Source organism: Sorex fumeus, unplaced genomic scaffold (genome assembly GCF_029834395.1).
Source record: "Sorex fumeus unplaced genomic scaffold, SorFum_2.1 ptg000054l, whole genome shotgun sequence".
NCBI classification, from domain to species: domain Eukaryota; kingdom Metazoa; phylum Chordata; class Mammalia; order Eulipotyphla; family Soricidae; genus Sorex; species Sorex fumeus.
The window spans coordinates 37,832,925-37,848,283 of NW_026606111.1; the positions used below are offsets into that span (position 1 = coordinate 37,832,925).

Consider the following 15,359-nt stretch of genomic DNA (forward strand, 5'->3'; position numbering starts at 1 on the left):
ACTATTCGCAGATGATATGATACTACATCTTGAGAATCCTAAATCCTCTACCAAGAAACTTCTAGAAACAATAGACTTGTACAGTAAAGTCACAGGCTATAAAATCAATGCCCAAAAATCCATGGCCTTCCTATACGCAAATAATCAGAGAGGAAAGTCACGTGAAAAAAATAATCCCGTTCACAATAGTGCCCCAGAAAATCAAATACTTCAGAATCAGCCTAACTAAAGAGGTAAAGAACCTTTACAATAAAAACTACAAAACGCTACTCCATGAAATAAGAGGACACTAGGAAATGGAAAAATATCCCCTACTCATGAATAGAAAGAATTAACATTGTCAAAATGACAATACTCCCCAAAGTATTATACAGACTCAATGTGATCCCTATAAGGATACCCATGAAATTCTTCAAAGAAATAGATTAAGCACTCCTGAAATTCATATGGAACAACAAACGCCCACGAATAGCTAAAGCAATTCTTGGGAAAAAGACGTGGGGAGGCATTATCCTCCCCAACCTCAAACTATATTACAAAGTGGTAATACTTAAAACAACATGGTACTAGAACAAAGCCAGGGAAGCAGACCAATGGAACAGGGTAGAGTATCTGTACACACAACCCCAAATGTGTGAACATCTAATCTTTGATAAGGGAGCAAGAAATGTGAAGTGGATTAAGGAAAGCCTCTTTAACAAATGGTGCTGGCATAACTGGACAACCACATGTAAAAAAATGGGCCTAGACCTCAACTTAGTACCATGCACAAAAGTCAGATCAAAATGGATTAAAGATCTCAACATCAGGCCAACATCCATAAGGTACATTGAAGACAAGGTCAGCAAAACCCTCCACGATATTGAGGCTAATGGTATCTTCAAAGACAACACTCCACTGACCAACCAAGTGGAAACAGGGATAAACAAATGGGGCTATCTTAAATTAAGAAGCTTCTGTATCTCAAAAGATACAGTAACCAGAATACAAAGACAGTCTACAGAATGGGAAAGAATATTTACCCAGTACCCATCTGATAAGGGGCTTTTATCAAGGATATACAAAGCACTGGTTGAACTCTACAAGAAGAAAACGTTTAACCCATCAAAAAATGGGGTGATGAAATGAACAGAAACTTTCCCAAAGAAGAAAATCGAATGGCAAAAAGACACATAAGAAAATCTCTACATCACTAATCATAAGGGAGATACAGATCAAAACAACAATGAGATATAATCTCCCATCACAGACACTGGCTCACATCCAAAAGAATAAAAGCAACCTGTGATGGCATGGATGTGGCGAGAAAGGGACTCTCCTTCACTGCTGGTGGAAATGCTGACCAGTTCAGCCTTTTTGGAAAACAGTATGGACAATACTCAAAAAATTAGTAATTGAGCTCCCATTTGAACCAGCAATTCCACCGCTGGAAATATATCCCAGAGAGGCAAAAAAGTACAGTCGAAATGACATTTGCTCTTCTATGTTCATTGCTGCACTATTCACAATAGCCAAAATCTGGAAAAAACCCAAGTGCCCGAGAACAGATGACTGGCTAATGAAACTTTGGTACATCTATACAATGGAGTACTATGCAGCTGTTAGAAAAGATGAAGTCATGAAATTTACACACAAGTGGTACTACATGGAAAGTATCATGCTAAGTGAAATGAGTCAGAAAGAGAGGGACAGACATAGAAAGACTGCATTCATCTGGGGAATATAAAGTAGCCAGATGGGAGACTAACACCCAAGAATAGCCAAGATAAGTACCAGGGGGTTCACTCCATGGCTTGGAGACTAGCCACACATGCTAGGGGAAAAGGCTGCTCAGATAGAGAAGAGAGCACCAAGTAAAGGGTGTTGGGAGGATCCTCCCAGGATGAGATATGCATGCTGAAAGTAGACTATAGTCTGAACACGATTGCCACTCAATGCCTCTTTTGCAAACCACAGCGCTCAAAAGGAGATAGAAAACCAAACAGAATGCCCTGCCACATGAGTGGGGTGGGAGGGGGGGACTGAGGGGGGTGGGAAGGATACTGGGAGCACTAGAGGTGTTGAATGGGCACTGGTGAAGGGATGGTTACTCAATCATTGTGCAACTGAAACCCAAGCACAAAAAATTGTAAGTCTACAATTGTACCACATGTTGTTTCACTAATAAAAAAAAAGTAATATTTTCCTACTTGCCCTTTTCCTTTAAGAACAAAATTGTCTTGTTTGGTCTCCTATCAGAATCAGATAGTCAAGATAGTCAAGTCTCCCATCCAATAAAGATTGAAAAATAAATTGACCAATTTCTGTCATTTATGTATCAGGATGACTAAGTTTAGGCTAAAACTATTCGTTCACAGAAACTGTAGATGATTTCAGCGAATTTCAGAGGTAAAATTTTTTACAGCTGATTAAAATTTATTGCTTTCCTAAGGAATTATAAATATAAGTTAGAGGTTTTTGCAAGAGACACAGAATATTGAACCATGGGGCAACATGATTTCTGTAATACACTCTAGGATTAAAAAGTTAGTAATTTTATTACACTAAAAAGGGTACTATATGAGAATCAATTAAATCCTTAACCTTTTTTAAAAAGAACAAAACTTCCAATCATAGTAACAAATCATTAACTACAAAAATTTTATTACAAAGACAAGGAAAATTACTACTAATTCTATGTTTTACTAAGTTAAAGCTTTTAAATAAAAGTATTAGCTATTTATTATATTCTTTTTTTATAAAAATTTTAATAATGAATGTCAAATAATAAGTCACTAAAGTATACATAAGGATCATCCTAAGCCTTTAAGAAACCACAGGAAAAAAAATAACATCAGGAAATTATAAAAGTCATTTAATAAATGATTAAAACTGTTCCTTCCCATAAAATTTGCATAAATATGTCAGAAAATGGTTTCAGAGTTTTTCATTGAATAATTCCTGCAAATACATGCCACGGAGTCCTTCCATATACATTTTAAAATTTCTTCTTTGGTTTTAAAATTTTAGATATAACTATTCCAATTCTATTAAAGAATTTAAAATAAAATGACCTACCATATTTAAAAATTAAAATAAAATGACCTACCATACTTAGTAATGATTTAAATTTAGATATAAACCCTATCTCACAGGTTTTCAAGACTCTCCCCAGACTGGCATGTATAGAATAAATTAAAGAGAGATGTGCTGGAGCGATAGCACAGCGGTAGGGTGTTCGCCTTACAAGCGGCCAACATGGCCGACCCGAGTTCGATTCCTCCACCCCTCTCGGAGAGCCCGGCAAGCTACCGAGAGTATTCGATATGCCAAACACAGTAACAACAAAGTCTCCAATGGAGACGTTACTGGGCCCGCCCGAAGCAAATCGACGATCAACGGGAGGGCCTTTACCTTTGGGCTGGAGTGATAGCACAACAGTAGGGTATTCGCCTTACAAGCGGCCAACATGGCCAACCCGAGTTTGATTCCTCCACCCCTCTCGGAGAGCCCGGCAAGCTACCGAGAGTATTCGATATGCCAAACACAGTAACAACAAAGTCTCCAATGGAGACGTTACTGGGCCCGCTTGAGCAAATCGACGATCAACGGGAGGGTTCTGCTGGGATTGAAGACAGAGATGAGGTAGGGAGTGGGCTCTACTTGCAGTACTTTCTACAGGAACTAGTGGTCATGCATATTTTCAATTATCTTATTACAGTCTCCTCTTCTCCACATTCTACTTCAGAACTTTTAAGGTCAGTTACTTATTTATATTATCAATATACAGATCTTACTTTAAATGTTTATGGAAGAATTTTCCATCGAAGCTTTGAATAAAATAAAGGTCACAAAAAAATCTAATAAAGGCTTAGTCAACAAATATGTTATAGGCAAACAGTGGAAACTGAACCCTTCATTTGAATTGTACAATTTCTACTGGGGAGAAGCAGCAAGGAGGTAAGATGACCCACAAATTAATAAACAAAGAAGTGTAAGAGTACAAGAAGAGAATTCTGAGTAGGAAGTGCTTGGATTCCCCTTGTATGACGAGAAGAATGGGAACAAGTAGTCAGGGAAAGGTAGAATCTAAGTTGGGGAAGAACCAATAAGGGTGAAACCCATTCTAAGCAGAGTAAGTATAATAAATTATACAGATATTCTCAGATGGTTTGAAGATAAAGTAGGGGAGGAAAGCCCATTCTAGTAATAGAAAGGAAAGTGTAAGGCACCTGAGGAATGATATCAGTAAAAGAAAACAGAGAATACATTATAAAGGGATACACACTTCAAGCCCTGTGGAAGAGGTTTTTATATCCTCTCATTTCTCCAAAGCTCCAAGATGCTGCATGTAACTAAAACTATCCATTGATCTCTTTCTTTTGAGATTTTGTGTGCTCAAATGGGTAGGAAAAAATAGTGAATGTTTAATAATTTGAGGATGTCCCAGTGTAGTTATTGTCTTATTGTCTTATGGAGACCTGTAGCAACCTAAAAGTTTAAATCTCTTCTTCAGCCTTCTCTGATTTTGTGGCATTAAGTGGGTGCAAAAGTTCATATCCTACTCAAGAGAGCCCTTAGCTTCTGTGGTAAAACAAAAAAATTGTGGTTACATTTACACAGTGTTTTTTACAAATACCATCTAGTTCTGTTTTTGTCAATTTTCAATATTGCTCTAGTTACTTTTATTCTATATTGGTGTTTTCAAAACTTTTGAGGAAAACTATCTTTACAACTCAATGTTAGCAGATGTTACCATAACATATTTATTTTTAATAATAATATTTATTGTTATTCTGTATTTAACTATAGCCTCCATAACAAAAAGGAAGTTATAGTTAAATACAGAAAGAGTAAGGGCAAATAAGGTTTCTTAATTTTTCTGTCTTGTGAATTTTTCAGAGATTCATCTTTTTCCTATTTTTTAGCACATATACAGACATCACACTGGGGCACCCCAGATGGAGCAGGTGCAGTCTTGCCTACTCCAGATGGAATCCTGGTGACCAAGAGCTTCCACAAGCAAGGCCCAAGTATGTTGGTTCCAGGACTACATCTCCAGGCTGCATGGCGGCAGGGGACCTGGGCTGTTCCTCCTCGGGTTCCTGCCTACCCAGAAGACTGGCTGTCATCTCCACAATTAGCCTCCGGGCGCCATCTTAGCTCACCAACAGCCCTGGTCCAGAGACACAGCAGCAAGTCCCAGATGACACCACAGCACCGTAGATCTCTCCAGGCCCCAAAACGAGCCAGTATCACTGGGGCACCCCAGATGGAGCAGGTGCAGTCTCCCTGCCTACTCCTGATGGAATCCCGGTGACCCAGAGCTTTCAAAGCAAGGCCCAGGTATGCGGGTTCAGGACTAGATCTCCAGGCCACATGGTGGCAGAGGACCTGGGCTGTCCCTCCCCGGGTCACCACCTGCCCAGAAGACTGGCTGTCACACCCACAATTTGCCTCCCGATGCCATCTTAGTGCACCAACAGCCCTGACCCAGAGGCCCCCAATATAATCCCAAAATGAATTAGTGCCATATAGAGATGTCTTTGGAACCCAACATTTATAATCTAGAAATTTACATTTACAATTGCACCCACGTGAGCTCTCATAATATTCGAAATGAGCTATGGAAAATATATTATCTAGTATCTGTCCCTGGCAGATAGGCTTGAATGGTGGTGGGAAAATTCGAGCAAAATTAATCCCCCAAATTTGAGAGAGAGTATTGGAGAAATTGTCTGCCATAGAGGCAGGGTGAGGAATGCGATGTGTGTATGTGGGGGTCGGTGGGTGATACTTGGGACACTGGTGGTGGAAAATGTGAAGTGGTGGAGGGATGGGTGTTTCATCACTGTATGGCTGAATCTCAAACATGAAAACTTTGCAACTCTATTTCATGGTGATGCAATAAAATAAAAAAGTAATACGGAGTTCATGCCCAATTCAATCAGCTTAATCAATGGTTGAACAAATAGCAGTACTCCTACATTATTTTAAAAAAAATAAAGCATATCTCTGCACCTCTGAGGTCTGGTCTCTGAGACACTTTTAGGAAAACCAATGAGCAAAAACCATTTTGACAATAATAAGGTCAAAGATATCATTATATGATATTTGCACTGATGTTAAAAAAATTAAAAATGCAGAGTTAAGAATACTGGCACCAGACCTGGGGAAATGGTTCAAAGGGTGGCAGTGCCTGTGCAAGTCCCTGGGGTTCGTGCCCAGCATCACATACTCCCCACTTCCTAGCACCACTTGGTTCCAGCAGTATCACATTGCTCAGACCTAGCATTTAACTCTCAGTCCCACCTCCCGATAAAACACCACTGGAACCACCCCCACCAAGTACTTCTGGAGAGTAAAGGCCCCCAATCCCAAATGTTGGCCCCTTAGCAGGAATCCAAGTAGAGGCACCGAACATCCCTGATAATTCTATTGCCTTTCCTGATGCTAAACTTTAAAATTGTTTTGTACTTTAAAAAAAATAAATGGGAACACCCGTTTTTTTTTTCATTTTGATATGCAGAAATATAGGTCCAGCACAGGCACAGACTAAAATCATTTGCTAGCCAATTTCTCCACGCATATTGGTTAAAGTGTTATGATGAGGGAATTTAGAGGAAGCATCAGTAGATGATGCTAAAATAGTCTAGCACTAATCACTTCACATGTGGTAATCACATTTTAAAGAATAGTTATTGACTGATTATAGCTACATTACTCTCACATATAGAAATACTGAAAACAACCCAACTGTCAAAACATTTAAGAAGCAATTAAGCAAACACTTGGCTGAGAAAACTAATTCTTATCAAATGAAAAACTGAATAGGGCAGAAGCAATAGTACAAGAGTTAGGCACTTGTACTACATACAGTACATACTTGTACTACTACAGTTGTGTTAAACCTTGATAACACCTGGCGGGTTCACAGGGTCCAAGCAATTACACATTCTCAGGCCCTTACATTCAACCAAGCAACCCTCGGGAGACCCAAAAATAGAAATAAAAAAGAAGGTGGAATTTAAATCCAATTAAATAAAATGCATTTTTATGTATTTTATGGCAACGAAAATTAGTGCAGCTATTCTGATGAATTGGTATGGGTCATCCTTAAGATGTTTTTATTATGACATCTTATTATCTCATTCCTACTTTGGACAAACTGGCAGGCTACCAAATGTAGTCTGCCCACACGGCAGAGTCTGGCAAACTCCCCGTGGTGTACCCAATATGCCAAATACCAGTAACAATGATGGGTCTCATTCTCCTAAAGAGCCTTGAATATAATCTCAGGGCTAGGATGAAGGAGACGTTACTGGGGCCTGTCGAGGCAATCGACGATTAACGGGATGATTTGTGATTTGTGATTTGTGATCCTTAAGATGTTAATGAAAGACCACTCTTTCAGGCTGACTATCTGAAAATGAAAATATTAACACAAAAGGGTATGCATAACTCCATGCTAACTGAATCATTATTTACAACAGCAAAATTATGGAAGCAACCGAAGTGTTTGTATGTAGAAGACTGGATAAAAAAGGTATGCATGGTACCTTAATTTAATGCATACTATTCAGCAATTAAAAAAGATAAAATTTTGCTATTAACAGCAAAATGAAAGGAGCTCTAAGGGATTTTGTTAAACAAAATAAGTCAAAAATAAAAGTACTGGATTTCACCCATGTGTGTAATATAAAGATATAAAATTGATGGGCAAAGAGAAATAAAAAAGAATCAAGCAGACATTAACAGCAGAACTAATATTACCTATGGGAAGAGAAAGTATATAAGAAACAAAGTGAAGGGGGCAAAAAAAAAGATGATGGGTTTTGTATAAAATATACAAACACATACATATTTGGGTTTTGTATAAAATATACACACACATATATATTATCTACATATGTTTATATGTGTATAAATTGAAAAGTATATTCTATACAAAAATGTTACCATAAAATTAAAATTTAGAAAAACAGTATTTTTACATAGAGGTGCAGAGAAAGCAAAAACAAAACATAATTTTATTTTGTTATTAAAAATATGGAAGGGTTCTTTGTAGTGCTTTATTTACTAAAGTTAACTAAATATTGGATAAAAAAATTACTTACATGCTCTTAAGCAAGTAATTTTATCTACAGGTAAGCTAAAATATATGTGGATATTATATATATTATATATCTGTAAGGATATACTTACCTAGAAATATATGTATATCAACATAAAACTTTTATGAAGGAAAAATTACCTAAATACGATACATATTTAGAATAAGTATCACCTATTTCCGTTTGCAATATTTGTTTCCCTTGTACACTTATCTTTTTGAATCCATATACAGAATGATATAATCCTTAGCTCCTCTAAATTGTTTCACTTCTACATAAATAATTAAAAAATCTTAAAACCAAGGTGATTCTAATACAATATGTCATACATAAGACAATACCCAGACATCGAATACTGAAGACAAATATTCTAAAAGCAGACATTTGTTAACAACTAATAGAAATGGCTAATTGTAAGTATTAATTTTTACACTATGGATCCACTGACCTAGAATACTTAGAGCAACAGAAAGTCTCTGGCTCTAAAGTAAAAGAGCTTATAGAGAACAGGTGCAACAACTAAACAAAACATATATAGGAGAATACAAGTTATCTGGATATTTTAATAAGCTCTATGGTAAACAAACCATATCAAAAGGAATGTTATACTTGAATGAACTGTTTTGCTAAGTCTAGGAAAGTACATGAGTGATAGGAACAAAGTAAGACTGCTTTTATTACTGAACATTCATTCCTCTGTTTAAATCTGTTTAAAGAGTATAGGAATACATGAAATACTACAGAAGGTAATATCCACCCTTCTCCAGACAGAATGACAATGTAACTCTTGCTGAAGGGAAATTGAAATTTTTAACTATTTTATAGTGATGCCAGCTTTTAACTCCATAAACATGAAAGTGGATACCAATTCTAAGAAGTCTTAGCGGACACTCAGGTGGACATAAACTTGTCCAGACCTTTCAAGAAAAGAACATCTGTGTTTTTCAGGAGCATGTATCAAGTTTTCCTTACACTACCAATAAAAGAAATACAATTCAGTTAAAACTCCCCACAGCAGTTAACTAATTAAACCTTTCCCTGAAAGAAGTACCCACAAGCCTGCTACCACACTAAACCACTTGAATATGTTCACAGACACTTTTAACTTGTGGTATAAGTATACCCCGCCTAACACAATAGAGCCAAAATTTTAAAATATATAGCTTAACATTCCTGCCACGTTCTGCCAAACTTTCCTAGTGTGCTCATTTAATTTATACAAATCATATAAAATTCATAACAAGACACCAGAATATGGACATTTAACAATTTGTTAAGAATGTGTAGTATAAGTATATATACATAAGTATATACCACAAAATGCATATCTTGTCCCAATAATGTAATTTTAAGACAATTTATAATTCACATTTACATGCCACTTAAAATTCCATTATGCCTCTTACCTCTTCTCCAGACAAATAGTAAGCTGAGAGAAGCCCACCAACAAAGCGTATATTTACTTCAAAAACAGAAATTTCAGCATTCTGTGGAAACAAAATATAAGAAATCCATATATAAATGACAGTACACAACTACAAAAAAAATTGGGATAAAGTGTGCTAAATATTTTAATTTTTGTTAAATACCTCTAAAGATATTAAGTATAAGGGGGCAAGTCCTAACTTATTATAACAAGTTCAAAATACATAATTTTTTTACTCTTAAATTTAACTCTTAACTACTATTAATATATTAATGAAATAGTTATCCCCACGCATGCCTCTATTAACTATAGATTCAATACTCAATATTCTCTATTTGTATAGATGAGGTAGGTTTTTTGCCAAGCAATATTTTAATGCCATGTTCTCATCCAATTTCATTTGCTTCATTTTCTTCTTGAAAGGCCATTCAGACTCTATATTATGGCTGACAGTTCAATATTATTCAGTCACTCTTCTCAGGTCATGTTAAAGTAGCGCAGTTAGACTACAAGTAGGATTAGACGTTGGGTTCCAGAACTTTTTAAAAATTTCAGTCTCCAGTCTGGTAGGGTTCCACTTCTCTAAGAAGACAGTTCATCTTTGCAAAAAAGGATACAATCATACAATACTATATTTATTCTGAAGCAGTTCTTAACATCAATAATAGATTGCTTTAATTAATGTTTTGTTATTAAGTAAAATGTGCTAGATGTGGCACACTCTGTGCTAAATTATATGGATTGTATCTTCTAATCCTCATATCAACCATGTGAAATTATAACTATTCTTATAGAAAATCTGAAATTTGAAAAATGGAGCTGGAAAGAGTATAGTGGAAAGAGTTCTTGCCTTCCCAGGTTCAATGGTCAACCCAGGTTCCATCCCTAGCACTCCATGTTGTCCCCCAAAACCACAAGGCATAAGCCCTGAGTAATGCCAGGTGTGCCCTAGAAATAAACAAAAATTAAAAAGATGAGCTTTAAAGCAGTTAGCAACATCTTACCCTTTCCCTTGTTGAAATATTTGATGATTGTATAACTGGTTGCCATGTTTGCTGTGGTTATGTTGTGCTAGAAATGGCCCAACCATTATGGTACCAGGGTTCAACAACAATAGTGCAGGTAATCACAACTGAAAATGTGGCATGTGCCACGGAAAGATCACTAGGCCGCATGCATCCAAAGCAAGGGCTTAACCACTGAGTCATGTCCCCAGGCCCAACTGAGACCTTGGGCAGAGGGAGCCCTCCAGGGCATGAATAGTGGGCTACTTTTTTAAAGAAGAAAACTAATAAATGGTTGAAATATAATTTGAAGTTGAGTACTTAGATTCTCATTCAGAGTCTTCTATCTGATTTCTATATCACCTAACTGATAATCATCAAGTCTCCTAATTACTGGTTGCAGAATTGTGTTATAATAGTAATTACTTCCAATAACCATGTTATTTGATATCTGATTATTAAGCAGAACTGTCCTGCATTCTGTTCCTAGATAATTTAGTACAGATAACTCATAAAAGAACTAGGCTATGCTTCAAAGCTTTAGTTAGCTTCTTTTTCATGTTTATTGGGTCTTATTCATAGTAACTACTTTTGCTTAACATCAAGTCAGTAACCGATAATCAAAGGAGTTTACAGCAGACTATAAAATGTGGAGTCAGTATTGAGCAGATGAGCTTAGTCAAATTCATCTGAGATATTACTTCTTTTAGTAAACACATATTTAGCAACAACCTCGAGCCAAGAACTGACCTATATTCTAGAGACAGAATAATGAAAACTGACAAAATCTTTAAACTTAGCAGTCTGTTATTTTAGTACACTCATGGGAGAGGATGATTCTTTTTAAATAATAGAGATTTTCATTTAATTCTCACAAGTTTTCTTTTGAAAGGTCCAAAGATTTAACAACCAAAATGAAGTAATTCCTACAGTTAGAATTTTTTTCAAAAAATTTCCTGGAAATTTACTAAATAAGTGCTAGGCAAAAACATGATAAAATAAGATTCTTTGGTAAGTTTATTAATTATAGTTTGAAATCTGTAACATGTACCTGATATAAGTTTATTAAAACATTCCACATAGGTACAATTTATGTGTCATGTATCTCTAGATGTTATACAAACAATGACAAAAATCTTAATATTCCACAAAATTATTGATAAGACAATTTATTAATATATACTGAATTACAAAATATATTATACCTAAAATTAATAACAAATGTCTAATAATATAATCTAATATATTTAAACCTTCACCTTTCATTATTTTTAATTTATACTTGTGTTTTTCAATTTCATACCTGATTTTTCCACATTTCTACCTCTTATTAAGATGATTTTATATTCTTATTCAAGTTATAGGCTCATTACACATGCATTTTCTCTTCCTCATATAAATTTTTTCGTAACCAGAATTTTTATATAGACATCTGCTAAAATTTATTGCAAAAGTAGAGGGCTGAGATATGTCAAATATCCCCAGAAATATATCTTCAGGTAGACATCAATCACCTACTGTAAGGTTGTTTAAAAAATTATCGATCCAGCAATATATTCAAGAATGCAAGTTCTATTTATCTTTCTCTGTACAATACTGACAAATGACCTTACAAAATACGACTTCTGTGGTCAGTTAATTTGTATTTTGAATTTCATGGATTTAATATAATACTCTAGTAGGCCAATTCAAGAGGTAAATCTGGCTTGTTAGAACATCCACACTAGTTTCTGGTGATTGTTGCTTCCTTTTCTGTAAAAATGTTGCTCATGGGACCAAAGAGATAATGCAGTGATTAAGGTGCTTGCCTTGCACACTGCTGACCTGGGTTTGATTCCCAGCACTGAGGTATGGTCCCTTCAGGACCAACAGGAATGATCCCAGAGTACTACTATGTTATGGTCCCAGTACCCTCTCCCCTATCCTCATACCGAAAGAAAAACATGAATTTCACATCAACATTTGTAATACCCATCACCATAATTTACAGCCATAATTTACAAAGCTACTGATAGTTGGTTTTGGCATACCAATCCTTCCACCAATGTTCCCAGATTTCCTCCCCATCCCAACCCTCACTCCACAAGCCTGTCAAGCTGACAGGCACATTACAAAGTTTCAGCGGCTGCTGCTTAAATCTCGTATTTTCAGTTTTGTTGAATCTGTGTTTTGTATATATAGCTATGTCCCTCACTCATATCACTTGCTGTAATTGAAGCCTTGGTGCCTGTTCACCCATTACTTCTCATTCTCTTCTTCTACCCTTGATTTTTTCCTCCTCTGTCAATCTCCTTTCTAAACACTGTGGTCAAGGGTGATCTAAGGCATTCCCCCTTTACTACATTTTCTCACCCAGTATTCTAGATTTCATAGATAAGCGGGATCAATCTATATTTGTCTTTCTTCTTCTGGTTACTTCAATCAATATAAAATTTTCCACTTCAAACCATGTTACTGCAAACTGCATGATTTAATCACTCTTACAGATGTATAGTATTCCATTAGATACCTACGTTGATTCCATTATACTGAGTGCAGCAATGAATACTGGTGTGCATATGTCCTTTTCAGAGAGTTTTTTATGTTCTGGGATATATGCTCAGAAGTGGACTAGTTGGGTCATATGGAAGTTTAATTCTAAGTTTACCTAAAATTCTCCACACAGTTTTCCATAGAGGTTGTACCAGACAACATTCTCACCAGCAGTGGATGAGAGTTCCTTTTTTCCCCCACATCTCAGCCAACACAGATTGCTCCTACTATTTTTGATACGTGTCACTCTCACTGATGTGAGATGGTATCTCATTATCATTTTGATATGAATTTCTCTGATGATAAGCGATGCTGAACACTTTTTAATGTGACTACTGCCCATCCTCCTGTCCTCCTCAGAGGCATTCATTTCTTCTCCCCATTTGTTGATAGGATTTTTGAATTTATGTCGTTGTTGATTTTTGTGAGTACTATATATATCCTGGATATCAAACCTTTATCTGATGTGTTGAATGTTAATATTTTTTCCCAGTCAGTGTTAATTGTCTTTTAGTTTTAGCCTGTGGTATTTTTTATTTATTTTTTGCCATGCAGAAACTCTTTTAATTTTATGTAGTCTCATTTGTTTATTTTTAATTTTGCTGCCTTTGCCAGTGGTATCAGATCACTGAAGACACCTTTGAGGTTCAAATCTTGAAATGGTCTGCCTATATTTACCTCAACGTACTTTTTAGTTTCTGGTCTGATTTCAAGGTCTTTGATCCACTTTGAATTGACTTTTGTGAGAGGTGTAAGATATTGATCCAGCTTTAGTTTTTTACCTGTACTTATCCATTTTTTTTCCAGCAACATTTGTTGAAGAGTTTATCTTTACTTCATTTAATGTTTTCAGCTCCTTTATCGAAAATTAACTGCCCATATGTATGGGGTTTTGTCATAGGGCATTCAATTCTGACCCATTGATTGGAGGGTCTATCTTTATTCCAGTACATTGCAGTTTTGATCAATATAGTTTTATAATTCAGTTCCAAGTTAGGTAATTAAACACCTCTCGATTTCTTATTTTCAGTATGGTTTTGGCTATTTGTCTTTTCTGATTCCATACAAACTTTATTACTGATTTTTTTTAGATCTTTGATGATTGTCACCTGAATTTGGATGGGAATTGCATGAGACCTATAATAGCTTAGGTAGACTACTCATTTAATAATACTGATTTTTCCAAACCATGAGCATGGGATATTTTTCCGCTTCCTAATGTCATCCTCTATCTCTTTCTTAAGTGATTTAAAGGTATCATGTTATAGATCTCCCACATCTTTTAAGCTAACCCTAGATGCTTGATGTTTTTGGATACTATTTTTAAAGGGTAGCTGGAGTGATAGCACAGCAGGTAGGGCGTTTGTCTTGCACACAGCAGACCGGGTTCGATTCCTCCATTAGCCCGGCAAGCTACTGAGAGTATCCTGCCCACATGGCAAAGCCTGGCAAGCTACCCGTGGCATATTCGATATGCCAAAAACAGTAACAACAAGTCTCACAATGGAGATGTCACTGGTCCCCGCTCGAGCAAATTGATGAACAATGGGAGGGCAGTGCTACAGTGCTACATTTTTAATGGGATAAACTCTTGATTACTTTTTCCTCTGATTCATTTATTGTATATTATAATGAGACTGATTTTTGTGTATTGACTTTGTAGCCAGGGACTTTGCTATTTAAGTCTATTGTTTCTAGAAGTTTTTTGTGGACTCTTTAGTGTCTTCTATGTATATTATCCATATCACCTGCAAACAGAGGTAATTTGAGTTCTACTTTTACAATGTGGAAGCCTTTGTTTTACTTGCATGATTACTGTGGCAAGGACTTCTAATACTATGTTGAATAAAAGTTTCTCCTTCCATTTTTATTCAAAGTTAAATCTAAATTATTAAGAAATCCTAATATAAAAGTTCTTTCTACATTCTGAGCAATATTGTTTTAAGTAAAGAAGACTGCAAATTAAAACACATTAGGTAGCTCATTAATAAACCTTAAATAAAAAGAGTGAAGGAAATATTCTCCATGACAGCAAACTGATTGGCTATATTAGAACAGAGGAAACAAAAATACCACTCAAGAGTGAGGATACCTGGGACTGATGTCTGGTTCAGGATCTAGGTGTGTGTGAAGTCCCAAACAACATTCCTGGTCTTGTTTCCCTCAACTGTTAAAAGAGACAAAGCTCTATGGATCTGTAAAGCACTGTAGACATTAACGAGCACAGTATGGAACTCAGCAGATGCCTGCTGCCATTATCAGTCCAAGGTAGCTCAGTTTAAAAAAACTAAGGCCTGTCTTTCA

General features: G+C 36.1%; 1 protein-coding gene across 1 annotated transcript in view; it reads right to left on the reverse strand.

The window, feature by feature from the left end:
- Positions 1 to 15,359, reverse strand: part of MAN1A1 (mannosidase alpha class 1A member 1) — a 204,072-nt gene that overhangs the window by 122,338 nt on the left and 66,375 nt on the right. The window contains exon 5 of the mRNA XM_056125101.1: positions 9,500 to 9,580. Coding sequence (XP_055981076.1) covers positions 9,500 to 9,580 — 81 coding nt within the window. The remainder of the gene's footprint in view (positions 1 to 9,499; positions 9,581 to 15,359) is intronic.